Here is a 16,792-nt window from a genome sequence, read left to right as displayed (position 1 = left end):
ACTCTCAAAGGCCTCAGCTGCCTTAACTTCCCAGTCTTCAGAGAAATCAGAGAAATAGTGTGAGGTACCCCCATAAGCATGACTGGGGATTCATGGTCAAGCCCCCCACATCTCTTCCCATTTCCCCTAAGACAATCAGACCTCCCGCCCTACCCACCCTACCAGACCCACAACCCCCAAAAATAAGTCACAGACAAATTCCTGGGGAAGTGTGAGGATGTTTTTGTTTGGTTGGTTTTGGTCAGGATGTTTTTTAAAGAGCATCATATAGATATTTATATATATAAATTATTAATGTGGGACGGGCAAGGGGCACACATCGCCGAGGGGGGTGCACACAGGGGGATGGGGCAGGGGCAGCACACAATGCTACGCAAAACAGCCACATCTAACAGATGAAATAATCACACCAATGGGTTAGGGGAGGAGCAGTGGCACCAAGGATTGGGCATGGAGGAGAAGAAAAGCAGGGGATAAGGAAGAGGGACCTGGTCCAAGATACTGTGCACTTTCTGTCCCCACCCTTGCCACTTCCCACCTCTGCACACAACCCTGGGCCTTAACCTTGTCTGTCCCTTCTTCCCTCCCTCCCTCTGCCCAGCTGCAGAAGCTCTGCCAGTGGGCAGCATCCTCTCCTCGGCTCTGGGAGGGTGGGGGTGCGGCAAAAGGGTGGGAGTAGTCCTCCAAGGTCTGGGTGAAAGAGCAGTGGGCGCTCTCTGGATCGCAGGTTCTACAGCGGCTTGTCGCTCTCCTTCTTCAGGTGACTAGTGAGAGGCAAAGCATCAAAGAGATGAGACTGAGAAAGGAGGGCCCCTCCCACGGGCCTGGTATCCCCTTGTGCTCTGGGAGCACCTGCCGTACCTGTAGTAGTCCTCCTGGGCGGGCAGTGGTACACTGTGCAATGGGTGATGGGCGTGCAGCCACTGCTGCTGTTCCAGTGCCAAGCGCTGCAGCTCAGCTGACTGGGCGTGCATGGCCTGCAGCTGATGAGCTGCTGACATGGGAGCAGAAAGGGAAGCTGGCAGGTCCCGGTAAGGGGCAGCTGTGGGAAGGAAGGACAGGAGCATGTGATGGGTGGATAGGGCCGGTCAGCCACTTCACAGACTGGAAACTAAGGCTAAGCTGTAAAGTTACACCACCTACCCTACAATCGGCCAGGGCCGGAATGAAACCAGAAGTGCCAACTTCTCTGCCTGGGCCTGGAACCTGAGCCTCTTTTAGAAGGACCTCAGCCTCTGTTTCTACCATAGCTCCTCATCTCTCTCTCCAAACTCTACAGGCCCACTCTGCCACCCTAATCCCTCTGTTCTGGCCTTCCCTCACGTGAGTTTCTCCATCCCAACCTCCATCCTTACCAAAGAGCTGGTGACGAAGAACTTCGTTCTCGTGCAGAGGGTGAGGAAGAAGGGGATTAGGGAGGGTCCCAGCTGGGTAGGGGATCCGGGTAAGGTGAGACCCTGAGGCCAGGGGGTCAATGAGAGGGTGCACCGAGGCGGAGGCTGGAGGGCAGAGAAAGGAAGGTGTCACCAGGAGGCAGGGTTAGGAACAACCATGCATTGGGGTGGAGGGATTTCGCCTGTGAAGACAGACCCAAGGGATGCAAAGCAGAACGGAGCAGAATGGAAGCTAGAGACTCTGAGATGGAGAGAAGAAACTGCTGGTAAGAGAGATGGATAACTGAAGACAGATCACAGTTAGCAGAGAGGACTGAGGAGGAAAGAAAAGAACGCACTGCTCTGAAGGGATGAAGGATACCTTTAGAAAACTGGTCATTTTTTGAGTTCAAGAACTGAGACAGGAAAAATATTAAGAGGTGGGATGGATATGAGCAGAAGGCACTGTATGAGAGTGCCCAAAGCCTGCTCTGTGGTGTACTTACTAAATACATCAATCAACTCTAACAAGGGAGAACGGAGGAGGGCGAGAAGAAACAAGCAACTCAAAATGAATGACTCTAAGGCCAACCAGGCAGTGTTCTGGGCTATAAGCTACAGTTGAGTAAAGTTCAGTATTGCCAAACTTACATGGGTTTCTCTAAAAGATTCTAAATCTGCAGATGGGCAGAAACACAGAAGACTCCTAGATGTAAGGGAAGGAGATGCTGGCAACAAACGAGATTTGTATACAGAGGAACAAGAATGCTGGCGTGTGAGGGGTTTAGAGAAAGAATATGAAGACAGAGAAGAGGCGATCCTTCAAAAGGCTCCAGCTTTGTGCGTTATCAAGGGCAGAAGGCTGGGATAGGAAGAGGGTATGAGAAATGGAGGGAAGTCCAGCAAAGACGAGAACGGTAATCTCAGGAGAGGGTGACTGATGCCTGACATGCAGGAACGGAAGAACGTTATGGGGTACAGCAGAGCCACAGTTCAAAGCGAGGACAGAGAGCGTCTTACCTGCATGAATGGCATCCTGCTGGTGCAGGTGAAGGTGGGAGTGGATGTGGGAGTGCTGGTGGTGATGGGGAGTCACGTTGAGCATCTGCAGTCGGGCCAGAGGGTCATTGCCCAGGGCTGCCACCCTTTCTGCATGCTGCCTTTCAGCTGCCAGCCGCTCAGCATAAGACATGTCAGGACGCAGGGCTGGCCCAGCTGCCAGCGCTAGCCGTTCTCGCTCTAGAGGCCCCAGGCTCGGATGAAACGGGAAGGGATGCAGGCCAGGTGGCCCAGGCTGTAGAGCCAGGCCCCCATGTCGGGGGAAGGGATCCAAGCCTGGCCCGGGGACCCCATGTAGGGGTTCCAGCTCACTAGGCTTCACCTCAAAGCCAGGCTTGAGCCGGTCACGGAGGTCGCGTTCACGGGCTTCCCGCTCCCTTTCGCGGGCAGCTGGGTCGCTGCTGTACAGGGCTGGGACATTGTAACCCAGAAGCCCCGGGTCCACTGCCCCCAAGGGCACATAGAATGGGTGGTTGCGATTGCCAGGAGACATGACATGAGGTCGGGCGTATTCACTGAGAGTGCGCAGGGCTGGAGTATCAGGACCCAGGTAAGGGGGCACTGTAGCCACAGCGCTGCCAGGCTCAAAGGGAGGCCGATGGGGCACTGGACCCAGAGATGGGCACTCCACTGGAGCACGGCCCTCCTGGGCCAGCTTCTGCAGGATACAGAAAGGAGGGGTCAGAACTGCAGTTCCGGGAAGTCTCAGCCCCACGTCGCCCGAATGTCTCAGTGGGGAAAAGCCAAAACGCCTCACCCCACTCCCAGCTTTCTTTTCCTCCTGCCTGGAAGCCTGAGCTTTCGGGGCTGCAGTGGCTCCTCCCCTCCGCCAGGTGGCGAAGCGACCGGAGTGGCGAAGCCCGGGACCGGGAGAGGCGCGCGGCGCACCTTGTGACGCACTCACCACACTGCGCTCCAGCTCGCGCTCTTTCTCGCGCTCGCGCTCCTTCTCGCGCTCCCGTTCGCGCTCGCGCTCCTTTTCTTCGCGTGCGCGCTGCTCGGCCTCGCGCCGCACTTTCTCCACCAGGTCCGCGCGCTTCTTGGCCAGCTTGGATCCCTCCAGCGGCACGAAGTACAGGTCGCTGCGCGCGCACGAGTTGAAGCCACGGTCCAGGTGCTTATTGAACCTGCCGGGCGAGCGCAGGGCTGTGAGCCCGAGCCTCAAGGGCAGCCCCCTCCAGCCCATGGCCCTAAAGCGGCCCCCACCAGCGTGTGTCCCTGATGTCAATAGCACGGTGACCGTCGTCCCTTCGTCTTCCGCTTCCAGACCCACCTGCACCCAACCCCACGGTTGCTCACCTGGCTGACTGGCTGGCGTGGCTGGGCACGTCCACCACCTTGGGAGGGGGCGAGGGGCTTCGGGCCGGGGGCACCGGACTCTCGGGGGCTTCATACTCTTCAGCTGGCTCCTGTTTGATCTGCGTGGCAGTCAGGGGCGGCCCTGTCGCTGGGGCCGCGGGTGGTGGAGGCAGAGATGACAAACTCGAAGGCCCCGCAGGTGGCAGGGGCCCTGGCCCCACAGTGGGTGAGCCTGGCTTGAAGGTCCCTGGGCCTGCTGGCGGAGAGGTGCCTCGAAAGCCAGGCGGGGTCCCTGTTCTAAAGGAGGGTGGTGACCCCGGTTTGTATCCAGGCGGAGTGGCGGTCTTATAGGACCCAGGGGATGGGGCTCTCTTGCTGTACTGAGGGGGCCCGGGTGGTGAGGCCGTCTTGTAGCCTGCAGGCGAGGAAGCCACGGTAGCGATGACAGTAGAAAGTGTAGCTGAGGAAGTAGTGACTGGAGGAACGGGTGGGAAGGGGTAGGATGCCCCTTGGGAACCCTGGGATGAGGAGGGGTGCGAGCAGGAGTAGGAGGCTTGAGAGGAAGAGCCGGAAGCGTTGGAAGAGGAGGAAACTGGGGGGCCATTGGGACCTGCTTGACTATAGGACACCTGGCCATGAGGAGGAGGCAAGTGTGCTGGCCCCGGTGGGTAGGGCCTCAAAGACCCCAGGGAGGGAGACATGTTGTAAGGGTGTGCATGGTGGGAGCTGCTGCTCTCTAGGGGGTGAGGATATGCCCCGGGTGGAGGGGGCCCGGAGTTTCCAGGATGATGTTGTTGCTGTGGCTGTGGCTGCTGCTGCTGGTGATGGTGATGTGTAGGGGCTGGTGGGTGGGCGGTGGATTGGCCTCCAGCAGGAGGGTAAGGGCCTGGATGGGTGTTGTTGTTGGCCAAGAGGCGGCCATAGGGAGGAGGAGGTGGAGGACCCTGACTCCACACAGCCTGGGATGGGAGGGAAGGCTGGGTATACTTGGGTGGCTGATTAGAGACAGACATACTTGTGGGCGGAGGGAAGGAATGGGGATAACTGGGCAGAGCTTGGGAAGCTGGGTACTGGGAGGCCGAGGAGGAGGAAGAACTAGAAGAAGCTGCTGCAGAGCTACTGGAGGATGAATATGGATACCGCATTGGGGGCCCAGGGGCAGAGGAGGAAGAAGCTGGGGGTAAAGGGTGGGGTGAGGGAGCCAGAGTTGGACCCTTCTCTGGGCCAGGAGGAAGTCCACTCATACCCTGACCCATGGCATGGGGAGAGGGCAGATGCCCAGGGATTGGCTGAGCCCCCATGCCAGGAGGAGAGGCTGAGGCATTGTTGAGGGGTCTTAGGGCAGGTGGAGGAGGCAGGTTTGGGGTCACGTGGGGGAAAGTAGCTGATGGTGGAGCAGAAGGTAAGTTCCCACCACCCACTGGAGCATTAGGTGGCTTTGTTGGAGGGGGACCACTGGCCCCGGAGCTTGATATTGGAATTGGGGTGGTGGGTGGGGGATGCTGCTTGCCTCCACTAGGGGTACCCACTGAAGAGGCAGCTGCTCCCCCTTTGGGACCCATGGGGGGCCCAGATAAAACACCTCCACCAGCATTCCCAGAGTAGAGCTGTGGGTGTGGGGGAGGGGCTCCAGGAGGCGGGCCCTGGAATAATCGAGATGTGGGTGGCTCCATTGGAGCATGATATCCTGTAGGTGTCACAGAAGGATGGGGTTCAAAGCCGGGCTCTGGCTGTCGGGGAGTGCTGTCTGGTGGTGGAGGGGAAGGAGGAAAGAGTGGAGGTGGGTGGTAGGGGCGGGCCGGGCCCTGAGACAGGCCGGAAGATGAATCGGAGTCATTCTCCACACTTCCAGGGCTGTAGATGCTGGGAGATGTGCTTCGGTTATCCTGATCTATGTCCCTAGGGTCACTGCTGCCATCGTCATTAATGCTGCGCCCATCCAAACTGTCCAGATCCGAGGGAGACTGTGGTCGAGGGAGCTCCTGCTGTCAGGGAAGAGGGCTCGATTTTCCTCTCTTCCTTTACTGCTTTCCCAGGATTCACGACTGACTGCAGACGCTTCTTGCCATCTCTTGTGTACCCTACGCACATCCCTGGTCTCCTTTAGCTATCCCCAATGCTTGGTTTCCTTTTGTTTTCTTTCTTGCTTGCTTGCTTTTTTAAAGACAGGGTTTCATATAGCCCAGGCTGACCTCCAACCCACCAATAGCACAGGATGACCTTGAATTTTTTGTTTATTTTTTGAGATAGGGTTCTCTGTGTGGCCCTCGCTGTCCTAGAACTAGTTTTGTAGACCAGGCTGGCTTGGAACTCACAGAGATCCACCTGCCTCTGCCTCCCTGATGGGATTAAAAGCGTGGGCCACTATTGCCTGGCTGACCTTGAATTTTAATCTTACTGCCTCTGAATGCTAGAGTCAGAGGTGTGTGCCTCACGCCCAGCTATTAAATGCGTTGACTGAGCACTATGTACTAGGAACTCACTCTACCAAGTGAGCCACATTACCAGCCCCATTTCTGTATCCTAATAACTTACTTGTCCCTTCCACAAAGGAGGCTGTGATACCCTTCCCTACCCTCTTGGCCCTGCCCTGTCACCTACTATTCTAACTGAAGCCTACCATATTATAGACAGGACCACTACAAATAAGCACCCAACAGGACTTTTCTATCTGAGCAGAGATCAAAGTAGGCGTGGTGCACAAAAGATGCTAAGAGAAAGAACAGTCAGAGACAAGTCACAGTAGGCACCGGGCCTCTCACCTCAGTTTTGGTCTTTTTGGGTGCACTGGTCTCCTCGCTTTCGCTCTCTGAGATCTCCTCACTGCGGCCCTGCTTGCTGGCCTTTGGGGTAGAGGTCTCCTCTACTCGCACCTTCTGTGAGGGAGGAAGAGCACACTTGTCTTCTGTCTCTTAAGCCCCCGCCAGAGTTACTCTCTGCCAGACCTGAAGGCTCTCCCCCCCCAGTGCCCCTTCAGCTGTAGTGCTGTAGTACCGGTGGGGGCCAGAGGAGGAATACCTTGGCAGTCTGCCTGGACTTCTCAGCTTTGCCATCACTGCTGGACGTGCTGACCCCTCCAGGGGAGGCCCGGCCCCTTGATCTCAGCTCTTCCCGGGGCCCAGGGGCCTCTTTCTTCCGTCCACTCCTCATTGACATCTGTGAGCAGGATGGAGTAAGGTAATGTGTTGTGTGTTCCACTGCACCTGACTTTAGTCTATACATTGTCTCTGCTCTCCACTTTAGTCTATACATTGTCTCTGTTCTCCACTTTAGTCTATACATTGTCTCTGCTCTCCACTTTAGTCTATACATTGTCTCTGCTCTCCACTTTAGTCTATACATTGTCTCTGCTCTCCACTTTAGTCTATACATTGTCTCTGCTCTCCACTTTAGTCTATACATTGTCTCTGCTCTCCACTTTAGGCCCCTCCCCCTAGCTTCCCTGCTCCTGCCCTTGACCTGTCATACTGCTCACTAGAGTTTCTACTCACTGAGTCTTTATTCTGTCGTGTCTTCATTCTTCAGGCTGTGGAGACCCCATTCTCCTCTGCCTGGGCAGCTTAATACAGAATCTTGTATGCTGTACCCCAAGCTCCCCACAGCTGTGGTCTGGGAAGCTGGAAGCAGTTGTAGGCACGTGGTACTCGCAGGGTTTTCTCTGTGAAACCTGTTAGGAAAAACCATCAGCGTCTCCATGTTACAGCAGAAACAGCAGGGGTCTGAGAAAGAAGCAGAGTCCTAAGCCTTGGGGTCAAGAGGCACAGGCATGAGAGACTGCGACTGCGGCTTGCTCCATAGGCTGCATCAGCTAAGTGATGGAGACTCACAATATAATCTCTTTCACCTCTAGGTAAGGCAGAAAATTCAGGTGTGCCTATGAACCCCACCCTAACACAACAGGATTTTACCCTTCACAAGTCCTAAAGAGAATCTCTAGCCTGATATGGGGAATGCCTATAGTGCCAGCACTCAGAAGGCTATGGTATGAGCATCACATGTTCAAGACCAGCCTGAAAAAGACAACAAAATCCTGTCTCAACAAACAAAACAGCAGCAGGAAAAAAAATTCCACTCTTTAATTCTAGAGCCTTACAAATTCAAAAGCAGCATCAAGAAACGAGGCTGAAGTATCAGTTTACTGAGTTTCTTCTTTGTGTCAGGCACATTATCTACGATTTCCTGTCACATCTCCAGCGCACTCTTAAAGGGGGACTGAGGCTCCGAGACTGACTGTGACTGCAGCCGGCCCCACCTTCCACAGGGACGAACCAAACCCTCTGCAATCTGACTTCAAAGGCCACACTCGCTCGCCCGCTCTTCTAAACTCTCCTCAGAAGGTGGAGAGAATTCTAAGAAGCCTACATCACTTGCTCAGATAGCAATCTTGATTCACATCAGACAATGTAGACGAATGTCCCATTCTACAGTACTGAGCAGCACAGTCTCACCAGCCTCAACCCCAAGTCAAGGTATCTTCAAAACTGCAGAACATTCTAGACAGCCTCCTAAGGATCCATCCTCTAGTAGTTGGCCTTTTCCGCTTACAGGGATTTTGTCAACCTAAACTGACAATATTTGGGAGGAAAAATTGCCAGAAAGTTTCAAACATTGCCACCCCAGGTTCAATCTACAAGAATGGCGTGCAGGCACAGCCTGCAGTAGGGGCCACCTTTCCACGAGTCCTAGGTCCCCTCCAGCTTTCACTGCTCAGCCACTGTCTACCTTCTTTGCGTGGCTTTGAACAGGTACATGTTATCAAAGATTTACATGGAATTTACTGTACACGATCTACAGGTGACTTTAAAAGCATAGGAGAGTGTGTGCAGGTATAAACAGACACAGCATCATTCCGTACAAGGTACTTGAGTATGTGTTGATGTTGGTGTCTGTGGAGGATACTGGAACAGAGCCCCCAGGGATCAAAGGGATGGCTGTATTGGGGTTTCCTGGGCTCAAAAGAAAAGTCAAAGCTTTCACAGTAACCAGACTCAAAATACCCTGACTGGCTGAGGGGAGGGGTGTGCACGTGTGAGGGCAACCTGTTAGTCAATTCTCCCTTCTCACCATGTGGGACCCAGGGATCAAACCCAGTAGTGGCAAGTGCCTCTACTCAGTGAGCCATCTTACCAGCCCAACTCAAAATATTTTTTTAAATTTTATTTTATGTACATTGGTGTTCTGTCTGCATTCATGTCTGTGTGAGGGTGTCGGGTCCCCTGAAACTGTCAGTACAGACGGTTGTGAACTTCTATGCGGGTGCTGGGAATTGAACCCAGGACCTCTAGAAGAGCAGCCAGGACTCTTAAGAGCTGAGCCATCTCTTCAGCCCCCTCCAAAGATTTTACTACCACAAAAAGACAAAATGTTAGCGAACATCCAATACAGACTTACAAAATCAAGTCTGCTTCTCACTTGGCATGGGCAGCCTTCCTGGCTGTATGTAGCCATACAGACATGGATAGCGTCATCTACCTGTGCTCTCACTTGGCCTGAGCAGCCTACCTGTATCTAGCAGCACAAACACGGATATCGTCAGCTACCCATATATCCAGCCAGACATTTTTATCTGAACTTCAACTCCTGATCTTCCAGTCTTCAGTCCCCGGGTGCTGGTGCACTGAGCCCAGGGCCTCAAGCATGCCAGGCAAGTACACTGGATTTGCCCCTGTGTTTCTTGCTAAGAGGCAAACCACGCCATAAAACCATCCATAATTTTTTAAAATTTAATTTGCTATGTATGAATGTTTTCCTTGAATGGATGTGTACCACGTGTGTGCTTCGTCCCTGGGGAGGTCGGAAGAGGACAGCAGATACCCTGGAACTAGAGTTAGTATGGGTGTGAGCTATCATGTGGGTGCTGAGAATAAAACCTGGGTCCTCTGCACAAGTCACAAGTCCACAGGTGCACTAAACCACTGAGCCATCTCTCCCGACCTTTTCTCTTGTCTGTTTCTCTATTAGTGTTGTTTTAGTTTTTCAAGACAGGGTCTCTTGTGGAGCCCTGGATGTCCTGGAGCTCACTATGTAGACCAGGCTGGCTTTGAACTCACAGGGATCTGCTTGTTTCTACTTCCTGAATGCGAAGATTAAAAGTGTGTGCCACTATGCCCATTAAGATATTTTAAGAGCAAAAACTGTTGTGGTCATAGTTTTCCTTTCTATATTTTCCACTGATGTCATGTGCACACACATATAGGGTCTGTGTTCCTTATCTAAGACAGCGTCACACTATGCTCTTTGTGCTAGCCTTAAACTAAACCCAGTGGTCTTCCATTTCAGTTTGCCAAGACCGGGTTTGTAAGTGAGCAGCTCATCCAGGCAAGTGTACTATTGTCAATCACCTTTAAACCAAGTGAATGTCAGCAGGTCCATCTGGTTATTGTTTTGTTTTGAGGGAGGGTCTCAAGTACAGGTATACCCCAGGCTCGGCAGGTCCTTTGAATCAGCTGATATTAACCCAGGTGAAAATGAACTAAATTTACCCATCCACTCTGAGCTGGAAGGTGTAGTTCTCCACAGAATACAGAGTAATTGCTTTTGCCCAACCCTGCTGAACCATACTGAGGCAGGCAATGAGGAACAAGTAAGTCTAACATTTCCAGGGAACTTAATAACTTACACTGAAGGGGCACAAAATAGACGGGACTGAGCCCCAAGTCTAAAGTTTCAACTGATGATGAAGTAAACCAGTTTACTTCAACTACAGCTATAGCCATGTTTTTAAAAGTTGTTTTGTGGGGCATTGGGATGGCTCAGCGGTTAAGAGCACTGACTGCTCTTCCAGAGGACCCGGGTTCAATTCCCAGCACCCACATGGCAGCTTGCAACTGTCTGAAGATCCTGTTCCAGGGGATCTGACACTTTCATACCAATGCACATAAAATAAAGTTAAATAAAATCATAAAAAATATTTTTTTAAAAAAAGTTGTTTTGTGGATTGGTTTTAAAATACTATGCATTACCAGGCATGGGGACAAGATCTGTAATTCCGTCACTTGGGAGGTGATGGCAGGAGGACCAGCCACCCTCAGCAAATAGCAAGTTCAAGGCCAGCCAGTTTCATAAAATCCTGTCTCAAAAAAATAAAACTACAAATGGGAAAAGAGAAGGAGGGGGAGTAACAAATGTCCAAGAGCAGAACCGAACCGAAGCGGAGCAGACAACAGTGTCAGTCATGACAAGAAAGAACACTACCTGTGGCTGCATCCATCGCCCTCTCCCTCCCATCACAGGACTGGTTTACCAAGTCAGTTTGATTCCTAAAGGATCCAAAAGGTCAAAAACTATACTGAAGTTCCCTGGAGAACAGAGCAATCACTGTGTGCCTTTCTTACTTTTTTAATCAGCTGAAATCTGATAAAATTTGCAATGAGTAGCTTTGGAAGAGAAAAAACAGCATCAACGGGGCAGTAATTTCCTGAATGAGGAGTGGGGGGGGGTGCATGGAGTTGAGACTGAGGTCAGATCATAGTTAAGTCTGGACTTGGGTGGTATTCTATCACCAACTGACCAAGTGGCACTCCATTCTGCCTAGAAGGCTGTTGCTAACACTTACAGGGAATCTACCATGGACAACAGCACCCATCTGCTGCCATTTCCTTACTGCAAAAGGAAAGCATGGGAGACCAAACTCAGCAGGCAAGGAAACAGAAACCAAGAGTCTCCCAGTAAGCACAGGAGAGGGAAGGAGAGGGACTAAGGAATGCAGATCAGTGTGCAGAGTGCTGGGCTAGCGTGCACGAAGCCCTGGGTTAGATTCCAACACCACATAAAACAGGGTGTGGCTCATGCCTGCAATCTCAGAGGTACAAGCGTGGAGTTCACAAGTTCAAGGTCATCTCCTGTAGTGAGTGAGTTCAAGTCAAGTCAGCTAGGGCTACAGAATAGAAGATCATCTCAAAAACCAAAAACATAGATTACTACCAAACCAATGACCTGAATCAAACCATGAGGCTCACATGGCGGAAGAAGAGAATCAACTCAACACCAAGTTACCCTTTGACCTCCACATGTACACCAGGGCACACACACAAAATAGATAAATGCAATTAAAAAATTTTTTTCAAAGAAATTAAGGAACAAATAATACAAGAATGTCAGAAAACGACCACGTCACAGGCTCCCTGGGAAGAGCTTACAGAGTATATTTTTTTCAGGGTCACTGAATAGGCTCCACCATTCCAGACCTGCCTGCCTGACAATCACTTGGAAATAACCAAGATATCCCTGAAGCACAGACCAACCAGCAGCTAACAATGCGGTAGCCTAAGTCTTGTTAGAACCCAGGACTGCTGAAGGAACCACAGAGGCCATTTCATCAGACAATGAAGGTGGAGCTCAAAGACAAGAGAAGTGACTCGCCCAAGGTCACAGAGACACAGCCAGAGTACACCCTGGACTCCCAGCTCTGTTCCAGAGCATCCTGTTCTGCTCCAGGCTGTGCCATAGCCCTCTCCCCTGGGTGGCACTCACCTGAGACAGGCATGGAGAGCCATGCCATTTCCGTAAGTTCAGGAAAGTAAAAGGTCAAAGATTGGTTGAATGAAGGGGGTCACCCTGGGAAACTGACAAAGAGGAAAGAGATCCAAAGAGGACTTCAAGAAAGTAAAATCGTGTGAAGAGTCAACCACTTATAAAACATAAGGGTGGGAGAGTCCAGAAGAAACTGCCCAGGATGATAGAACTTGGTTTTTTTTCTGTTTGTTTCTGGAGCTCAAACCCAGAGCCTCTGTATGTATATTAGGAACTAACATACCACTGAGCTACCCCCAGCCCAAGACCATATAGTTTGAACAACAGTATATTCGTCTTCCCACCATAGCCAGGTAGAGGCTGGCAAGAATGACCTGCAAGCAATAGTGCTACCTGTTCCAACAGATCGCTGGGGGAGAAACGTGCACCTCCTCAGGAAACCCCTACTTGGGGCAAAACCAGAAACATCTCCCAGAACCCCTCCCAAGAGCCCATAGGACATAGCTACAGGCTGAGGCCTGATCTATGTACTGAACCCCCACCTATAGAACTTCCCATTGGATCACAGCCATGGCAACAAAATGGGTGAAAAAAAGTGCCCCTCCAGAGACCATCCCAGGGGTCCATCTGGCAGCCACTATTACCACCTCAGTTGCCAAAGCAACTCCGACCTTCTTACAGTATCCTCTGGGAAGGGAGCTTTAGGGTAACCTGCTCCAGGCACAAAGGGAGACCTCCGAGATCAAAGCAGTAACGAAAGCCTCCCAGATAGAGCCCAGTTGTGGGGCAGCCAATGCTGAGGGGATGAGGGTGGAGGTCACAATTCCTTGGAATGCCTACAAGATTGCCCAATTCTCTCTTCTTTCCCAACCTCCCAACCTCCCAACCTTTCTAATTCTCCCTTCTGTATTCCTGCCTTTCTTATTAGTGTTGAGAGACTCACACTGCCGAGCCTCAGTGCCCCCTTCACGAAGTAACTAGGTCTGGGATTAGGAAAACAGGGTCAGAGGTGACCTAGAGTGGGGAAAAGAAAACTGAGTCACAAAAGATACGGCCTTCCCATTTCCACCCCAGGCTTCTCAAAGATGGGCCTCTCTTGGTCCTTCTCCATTCCCCCAGGTTCAGTCCCCCCCTCTCGGCAGCAACAATCCTGTTCTTACCATCCACCACACCCCTTTCCCGGTTCCCAGTTCCCTTCGGTTCCTAATACCCGCAATCCTGGGTTCTGGAACCCGGGTTCTGGGCCTGTGGGGCTTCTGGAGCCTTCACGCCCCACCTCGCTGCCATCTCTCATCCGTCCTGCCTTCTCCGCGAACCACCCGCACAGCATCCCCCGTTTTACCTCCGCCAAGTCTCCACCTCGGCGTTCCTCCCCTTTAGGCTCTGGTCCTGGCGACGCTCGGCCCCATCAGCCCTCCTTCCGAGACACCCCCCCACCTCCTGAGCTCGCGACTCCCGGGCCCGCGTCCCTCCTCCGGGCGGCCCCACCCCCTGAGCCCCCAGCCTCGGGCCCGGCTGTGCCCGCAGTGAGGGAACGCGACCGGGAAAATAACAAATGGAGGCGGCGGCGGGAGGGGGGGCCGGCAGGGGTGGGGGCGGGGAGCCCAGGGCCGAAACGGGGCGGCCCGGGCGGGCGGCAGCAGACCTTACCTGCGAGCGGCTCGGGACGGCTGGCTGGCTGCGAGTGCAGTCGGGCTCCGGCGCCTCCCGGGGACGGCGGCGGCCACTCCCCGCCCCTCCTCGCTGCGCGGCTTCAGTCGCTGCTGCCGCGGCGGCGGCGGCGGCGGCCCCGGCCCCCCCGGAGGGTGGCCCCCATGCCTCTCTCCCCGCGCAGCCCCGATCGGCTTCTCGCACTCCCCGCCCGCCCGGAACGCGCCGCCCGCCCCCGCCGCGCCGCCCGCCTCCGCCCGCACTCGCGGCCCCAGCGAGGCCCGCGACCCCCGACCCTCCCGCCGCTCGTGCCGCGCGCCCCTAGCCCGCCCCGAGGCCAGCCGCCCACAAACGCGTCCTGGCCCGAGGCCCCGGCCCGGCGCCGGGCTGCGGGCGGGCGGACAGGCGGACGGGCTGGGCGGCGCGTCCGGCGACTCGCACAGGAAAGCGGACGGCGGAGGGAGGGCGCTCGGGAGAGGGGGATGGGAGCAGGGAGGAAGAGGGAGAAGGAGGGAGCGCGGAGGAACGGAGGAGAGAGGGGCCCGGAGGAGACGCGAGGGAGGGAGCGCGCGGCAGTCGGGGGGCGGAGGATCGGGGAAGGGGAGGCGCCGGGCGAGTTTGGCCGAAGCCGGCCGGGGCGCGGAGGGAGAGGGCCTCGCTGTGCAGAGCGTGGGGAGCTCCCGGGCCCCGCGCGCGAGAGGGCTGGGTGGGAGGGGCAGACATAGGGAGGCTGAAGAAGTTTGGGGACAAGGGGCTGTGGCAGGGGTGAAGTGGGAGGAGTTTGGGGGGGTCCTGAAGTAGAGATTGGGATAATGGGGCTATATTGGAAAGATGGGGAGGAAAGGCCAGAGCCTTAGAATGGAGGTGTTTAGGGGCTGTTTCGGAGAGAATGCGGTGGAAGTTTGGAGATCTGGGCGGAAAAAGATGAAAAGATGAAGAAGACATACTCGAGAATGGTGTTTCGGAAGAGATAAGAGTTTAAAGGGGATCGGTGTTGAAAAGAATGCAAACCTCGAGGATTTGGGAGTGATGGAGTGAAGCTGGAGGGAGTCCAGATACCTCTGTGGGAGCGCAGGCATGAGAGGTCCCAGAAGAGATTTTAAAAGGTGGAACCAGATGCCTATTCTAGAGGGAGACTGGGTTTGGGGTGGATTGATCAAACCTGAGGGTGGAACTTTCAACCGAACTAAGAACTGCTTCATTTGGCAAATAAATTGGAGGAGAATGAATTAGAGGACTGGAAGGAAATACAAGATAAATAGGGTCTCTGTGGCATCGTGGAGGGAGGGTCAGTGATGGGAAAGAGAAGAGCTAAAGATGGAAACGGAGAATGTTGCGAAGAAATGACAGAATGGGGCGGCAGGCCCTGGCATGTAGAGGTAACAACTGAGGAATGGCACTTCATATTCGGGCCCGTTTTCCTTCTCAAGTCTGTTTGAAGTCACTACTGGCTTCTTCGGTCGTGGTCACAGAAGAGACGAAATGGAAAGGATCTCTACACACCTTTAGGTGCCCTGGGTTCCCCTAACAATCGTTGGAATATGGAGGTATTCCAACCCGCCCAGACCACAGCGTGATCGAGTCCTGTCAGTGTGTCCGTCATGTCCAGTCTCCAGCCATGAAGTCAGCACCCCCCGTCAGTCCACCGGGGCCTTCTTCTGGACTCCCTGTCTGGCCCCGCACCAAGCAGCAACGTCTCTCAGGACAAAGGACACTAGAGACAGGGCGATTTTTGGCAGCTGAAATTGGGAAGGCTAGAGAAAGGGAGGGAGGCGGGCTGGGAGGTGGGAAGAGCTGGAGCCGGAGTCTGGATTGGGAGCCCTTAGGAGTTCACCAGATTTGGAGTGGGGGTAGGGCATTTGTGGGACCAGTCTAGCTGCAAACCAAGTGGGTAGAGTAGGAGGCACTGGACGGGCAGACTACCTTCGGGAAGGAAGGAGGAACGCTGCTGGCCTTGTACCAGCTCACTAGGTCCTGTGTCACCATTCCTTAGGCCAGATTCAGCCAAGTTCTTGAACTTACCCCAAAGCTCCAACAGATTCCAAAGCACTAGGGAAACCAAGCGAGAATCCTCCCACCATCTCACCACCCTGAAATCCCTGCCTCTGCAGGGACTCACTTTACCCCCATGCCCATTTTCTTGTCCCCTTCCAGGGCCTCCCAGAAACCAGGTCAGCTCCCTGGCCCCCTGTGGCCCTGGCTTCTTTTCCTCGGTTCTCCAGGAAAGCCTCTGCTCCTTCCCTTCACCAACTAATTTTGCTCCAAGACTCCTCCTCCCTCTTCCCTCTCCCCATTGCATTTCCTCTTTCCTTTAGTTTCCCACTGGGCCTGGCCCAGGCCCTTTCCAAATCTTTTCTAGACTGAGCTTTTCTCCTTGTTTTACTACTAAGGCAAATGCCTGCATGGTAACTTATGTAAGTCTAAAAGAAAAAAAAATTAGGCCTAGATAAGGACAGGGAATGAGAAAAGAAGCCAGAACTACCCCTTCTAGTTCCTCTGGTACCCAAAGCCAGGCTCATAGCTTGGCTGCTGGGAGCATCACACATACACCCCACCCCCATTCTTCACCCCAGCTCCTTCTCTGGCCCCAGCCCCCCACAATCCAGTGGTCTCCAGGCAACGGCACAAAAGGAAAGTAGAGAGGGGCCTTGGAGGCCCAAGCAGAGCTAGCTGTAACCCAATCCAACCCAGTACCTGGAGGGGGTGGGAGCGCTGTCAGAGAGACACCTAGCTAGGATGGAGGAAAGAAAAGACGGGGTTAGGGAAGGTGGCTGCAGCTACAACAGCCCTGGTCAGCTTGGGAGCTTCTGAGAAAGCAGTCTCAGAGAAAAGTGTAGTGAGCCCCATGGGAGACATAACAGGGTGCTAGGAGAGAGGGGAAAGATGAGATGGTTACATAGAAATTAAGAGGTACAGGGAAGGAGAGAGGGCAAGAAGTT

The 16,792-nt window shown here is 53.8% G+C and overlaps 1 protein-coding gene across 9 annotated transcripts; it reads right to left on the bottom strand.

The window, feature by feature from the left end:
• Positions 1–206: 206 nt before the first annotated feature.
• On the bottom strand, positions 207–14,440 carry Atn1 (atrophin 1). Of its 9 annotated transcripts, XM_057768064.1 has the most exons (12): positions 13,854–14,440; positions 13,147–13,217; positions 12,204–12,295; positions 7,223–7,398; positions 6,750–6,887; positions 6,494–6,607; positions 3,732–5,716; positions 3,337–3,559; positions 2,394–3,090; positions 1,356–1,499; positions 862–1,042; positions 207–764 (listed from the first exon to the last, which is right to left on the bottom strand). In XM_057768064.1, the coding sequence occupies exons 4-12, from the start codon at positions 7,247–7,249 to the stop codon at positions 731–733; spliced, it is 3,543 nt and encodes a 1,180-aa protein (XP_057624047.1). In that variant the 5' UTR covers positions 7,250–7,398; positions 12,204–12,295; positions 13,147–13,217; positions 13,854–14,440; the 3' UTR covers positions 207–730. The 9 variants fall into 9 exon arrangements, with proteins under 9 accessions (XP_057624047.1, XP_057624039.1, XP_057624064.1 ...); XM_057768056.1 differs by lacking the exon at positions 12,204–12,295; XM_057768081.1 differs by lacking the exons at positions 12,204–12,295; positions 13,854–14,440 and adding an exon at positions 13,414–13,429.
• Between the last annotated feature and the right edge of the window lie 2,352 nt (positions 14,441–16,792).

This window comes from Chionomys nivalis, chromosome 1, assembly GCF_950005125.1.
Source record: "Chionomys nivalis chromosome 1, mChiNiv1.1, whole genome shotgun sequence".
NCBI classification, from domain to species: domain Eukaryota; kingdom Metazoa; phylum Chordata; class Mammalia; order Rodentia; family Cricetidae; genus Chionomys; species Chionomys nivalis.
Note: the sequence above shows the minus strand (reverse complement) of the source record. Positions and strands in the feature narration are given on the sequence as shown.